The 4,942-nt window shown below is 49.0% G+C and overlaps 1 protein-coding gene across 1 annotated transcript in view; it reads left to right on the forward strand.

Annotated features, from left to right (window-relative positions):
• Snta1 (syntrophin, alpha 1) overlaps positions 1-4,942 on the forward strand; it is a gene marked incomplete in the record, with an annotated part of 27,406 nt that overhangs the window by 353 nt on the left and 22,111 nt on the right. Inside the window, 2 exon segments of the mRNA XM_013514317.1 lie at positions 1-115; positions 3,677-3,862. Coding sequence (XP_013369771.1) covers positions 1-115; positions 3,677-3,862 — 301 coding nt within the window.

Here is a 4,942-nt window from a genome sequence, read left to right on the forward strand (position 1 = left end):
GGCGCCACCGAGCCGGGCGCGGCGCCCCCGCAGCTGCCCGAGGCACTGCTGCTCCAGCGGCGCCGCGTGACGGTGCGCAAGGCGGACGCCGGCGGGCTGGGCATCAGCATCAAAGGTGGGCGCGGGACACGGGGGGCACCAGGGGCACCGGGTCCTCGTGTCTGTGGGGCCGCCGAGGGTGCAGGGGTCGCGGGGCTGGCAACGGACAGAGTTGGAGGCCTTCTGTGTGGGTCCAAAAGGGTTCCAAGGAGACAGGGGAAAGCCAGGGCTTTTGGACCACCAAGGTCGGAGAGGTTTTTAGGAGTTGGAGGGAGCCACGGAAGGCGCAAGTGTGAAGAGACCAGGGGCTCAAAAGGACACAGGGGCGGTGAGTTCTGTGTGGAGGCATAATGTGACGGGGCAACCGGCGTGGGCATCAAGGACAAGAGGGGTCCTAATTAGAATAGCAGGCCAGGGAGGAAGAGGCTTGAGGCCTGGGACCCTAGCAGCGTAGGAGGAGAAGTCCCTGAGACATACCCGGTGTGCAGGAGTGGAGCCAAAGCCCGGAGTCTGGGAAGCGCAGGGGTGGATAGAAGATGTGGGAGGCACAGGTGAAGTCATGGACAGGGGCCAGCAAGGACTTGGATACCTAAGGCCCTAGGAAGGTTCTCTACCTGGATGAGTTGCTGTGACACCTAGGTTTGAGTCTCCTGTTCCGACCACCTTGCACTCGATGGAGTGGCTGGAGCCAGAATTATCATTCCTTCCTCCTTGAGAGCTCTCAAGGCCGACAAGCTTTAGGGTGCAACCAAGCTGAGTCTAGGATCCCCATGTGAACTTGGACAAGTCATTTCCCATCACTGAGTATTTTCTGACCTGTATACTGAAGATTGTGATGGACTTGTGATGTTTCTATGAGAGCAGGACTTACCTTGCCACAACGTAGTAGGTGCTTGGTTAATTACTGCTGTAAGATGAGAGGAAATGGAGGCCAGGAGAGGCTCCCAAAGCAATTAATCATGGTGCTGAAAATCCTGTATGCCCCCAGCTGCTGGGTTCACCATTCCTCCTCATCTGCCTGTCAGGGGTTCAGGCCCCAGCAGAATGCCATGGGAAAGGATGTCAACCTTTTTATCATCCTGCCTGTGTACTGTCCTTTCCCAGGTCTCCCTGCTGGCTCTGTTCACTGGGGCCTCCAGACCCTCTGGCCTGGGTGATGGGGTGGAGATGATGGTGAATGCCACCACTGTGTGCCAGGTGTGCTCACTACAATTGGCTCATGAGCCACTTCATTCTGGCAACAAGTGGTGAAAAGCAGTGAGTATAAGCAGTATTTTTATGGTGTAGAAATGGACTCAGACTAAGTTAAATGATTTTCAGGCAGTGGTGGTGGTGCCCAGCACTCTGGAGGCTGAGGCAGGAGGATTGCTTTGAGTTGGAGGCCAGCCTAGGTCATGTAGTGAGTTCAAGGCCAGCCTAAACTACATGACAATACTATCTCAAAACAACAACAACAGAACAAGTTGAACAGTTTTTCAAGGGTTACATGGTCAGCGACTAGGGTTTTAGTTCAGTGGTGTAGTGCCTGCCCTGGAAAGTATGAGATCGTGAGTTAGATTCCCAGACTACACCCTCTCCAAAAAAACCCCACATGGTCAATAAGTGGTAAAGCTGGGATTTGAACCTTAATTATCAGGCCACTGTTCCATGTCCCCAGGGAAGTAGTTTTTCCTGGGGAAAGATAAATACCCAGGTAGTTAACCTACAAGTCTCAAAGGGGGAAGTAGAGAAACCAGGGAGTGGGTCCAGTCTTACCCATAAACTCTAGTAGATCTAGAGCAATAGATAGACCAGTCAAACAGTTGTACACTGGATGTGTCAGAACAGGGAAGAGTGTAGAGTTTATAGAGAATTCCATTTTGCTGATGGACAAACTGATTTCCAGAGGAGCATGGCCTTGCCAAGGTCACACAGTGTTGCTGCCTAGCTCCATACTTCCAGATAGGTGTGAGGATACTTTTGGGAGATTTCAGGCAAAATACTAGCTCCACCCGATTTCTTGTGCTTGAAGACTGGGCTCCTGTTTCTATGGCAACCTCCCTATATTAGGGTCCAGCAGAGTCCAGAGCATCTATGAATGATCATAGCTTCAAATTAAACTGAAGTCCCTAGTTTTAGGGGGAGGGGGACAGATACAAATAGGAACCCCTTCTCCTGGGCTTCAAGCTCTGTGCAGGGCCAGGAGCAAACTGTTGGGCCTGTGCGGGGGTCAGGAGAAGTATTCCAGTCCCACCTCTGCCACCACCTTCTGTGACCTCGGAACAATAGCCTCCTGCTTTGAGGCATATTTTCTCATCTTTGGTACTCTGTAAATGAATCGGGAGTATGAAATCTGAGGGCCTGTGCAGTCTACATAGAGCTAAGTGTATTGGTTTGGGAACCAGGAGGCCTAGGTTCAAATACTGGCTTACTACTTACTAGCTGAGTGACCTTGGGCAAGAGGCTTGTCTGTACAATGAGAGGGCGACGGGGTGTTGTGAGGTGTAATGAGACAACACTGAAAGCATTTCGCACAGCACTTGATATATGGAACTAGGTGGAACTAATATGAACTATCATTACTATTCCTTTTCTGGTATCTCAGGGCCCTGCTAGCTTAAATGCCTTTTTTTTTTCTTTTTTTGAGTCATGGTCTCACTATGTAGGCTAGGTTGGCCTCAAACTCACTATGTAGCCTAGGTTGTCCTCAAGCTTGCAATGATCCTCCTGCCTCAGCCTCCTGAGTGCTGGAATTACAAGCATGCACCACCACATCTGGCCCTTACATACTTTTAAAAATAAATAATACTAACAAGTTGGGCACAGTGGTGCATGCCTGTAATTCCAGCTACTTAGAAGGCCCCGGGAGGAGGATGTCTCAAAATATAAAATGGAATGAGGATGTATTGTCAGTGGTAAAGCACTCCTAGGTCCATCCCCAGGACCACTACCACAAAATAAAAGGAGGAGGGGGAAAAAGAAGAGGAGGAGAAGGAGGAGACAGAAGAGGAGCAGCAAAAACAATAAAAGTGTAGCAGTGAAATATAAATTGTGGGCTGAAAGTGTGGCTCGTTAGTAGAGTCCTTCCTTGGCTAAGGAGTGCCAGGCCCTAGGTTTGGACCCCAGCACTGTGAAAAAAGGGGGAAAAAAGTAAAATATGTCAGTTTTGTTTACATCAGACAGAGATGGGCTTTTGAAATCTCTAGAATTTAAGGCCTTGGCTTCCGACTTGGATCCTGGATTGCAAAAGCTTATGATTGCTGAAAAGATCCTTGGGGGCAATATCTTAATTCAGATTCTATCTTAATTTCAGATTAGGAGGTATCAAAGGGTTCCCACATTGTGGGAAAATTACTTAAGACTAAAATATTTAAGAAAAAAAACTACTGAAGCACTTTATAAGTTACTTGAACACTGGTGAACCTCCAAAGTATTTAACCAAACTATACCCAAAGCATTTATGAATTTTTAAAGTATGTGTTATCAGTACTACTGATATCCCAAACTTCTAACACTTTTCTGAGATTCTTTTTACTTTCCTCTCTCCCTTTTCCCACTACTGGGCTAGGTGCTGAGGGCCCCTCTGTGCTTTCACCCTGATATGATTCCCAAGCACTGAAGTGTCTGTCTCAGGTTTGCCTTCCTTCTGTCTTTGCAGGGGGCCGAGAGAACAAGATGCCCATTCTCATTTCCAAGATCTTCAAGGGGTTGGCAGCTGACCAGACAGAGGCCCTCTTTGTGGGGGATGCTATCCTGTCTGTGAATGGTGAAGACCTGTCCTCTGCCTCCCATGACGAGGCGGTGCAAGCCCTCAAGAAGACAGGCAAGGAGGTAGTGCTGGAGGGTAAGCACTGGGGCCGAGAGGGTCAGGCCAGGCGTGTGTTTAACTTCTTCCCTGCTTCCCCAGGTGTCAAGTGTCCCCAGTCAGGTCTTGGGGCTGGAATGAAAATGGAAACAGAACTTTGGGACCTGCCTGGAGACAGTGTGTCAGTGGGGAGGGAGAGCCTGTAAGGAGCTAAGCAGACCTAATTTCCCTTCTTCTCTCACTCTACCATTGGGGCCTTGGACAAATCACTTCCTTTCCCTGAGGCTTAATTTAATTTCCTTGTAGATAAAATGGGGAAATAACTCCTGCCTTTCTGGGTTGTTGTAAACAGGACCAAAGGTACACGGCAGGATGTGCCATATGGTGAATGACTCAGGTAAAGCGAGGAGCAGGGACTGGGGAAGTGACAGCTAAGCTTCTGTCCTAAGGTGGGATTCTCCACTGTGCCTTCACTGGGTGGGCTTGGATGAGACCTTTGCCATCTTTGGGCCTCAGTTTCCCCTTGAGTCATGATAGACCTCCTGCTGTGGTTGTTTCTTATTTGCCTTTTGCCCCCTCTCTTAGGTTTCTGCTTTGCTCAGCCCTTTCCTCAAACTCCTCACTCTGGCAGCTCCGGAAGTCTGTGGGGGCCTGAGGAATGTGCCTTTGGCTTATTGCCCAGAATAGGCTGGGGGGGGGGGTGGCGGGGGCTGATGGAGAAGCCCTGGTCAGCAAAGCTTTTGAGCTACGTCCCAGGCCCCAATCCTATGAGTTGCTTTGGTTTCCCCAAAGAGGTCTCCAAGAGGCCACAGAAGCGAACTGGCTGTGGATCTCTGGTGATCCTTGGCATTCCTGTGGCTCCAGACCTCAATTTTCTGTTTTATTTTATTTTTACATTTTAGGCATTTTTCTGTCTTTTTTTTTTGTTTGTTTGTTTTTTTCTGGTACCGGGAATTGAACTCACGACCTTGCGCTTGCCAGGCAGGTGCTGTGCCGCTGAGCTATAAATCCTCAGCCCCTCACTTTAGGCATTTTTATAAATACATTCATAGCATTTTATACTTAAAAAGGACTGATTCTAGAGTGTAGATCCCTAACAGCTTAAATATATCAAATATA

Source organism: Chinchilla lanigera, unplaced genomic scaffold, assembly GCF_000276665.1.
Source record: "Chinchilla lanigera isolate Chin_1 unplaced genomic scaffold, ChiLan1.0 scaffold00021, whole genome shotgun sequence".
In the NCBI taxonomy this organism is placed as follows: Eukaryota; Metazoa; Chordata; class Mammalia; order Rodentia; family Chinchillidae; genus Chinchilla; species Chinchilla lanigera.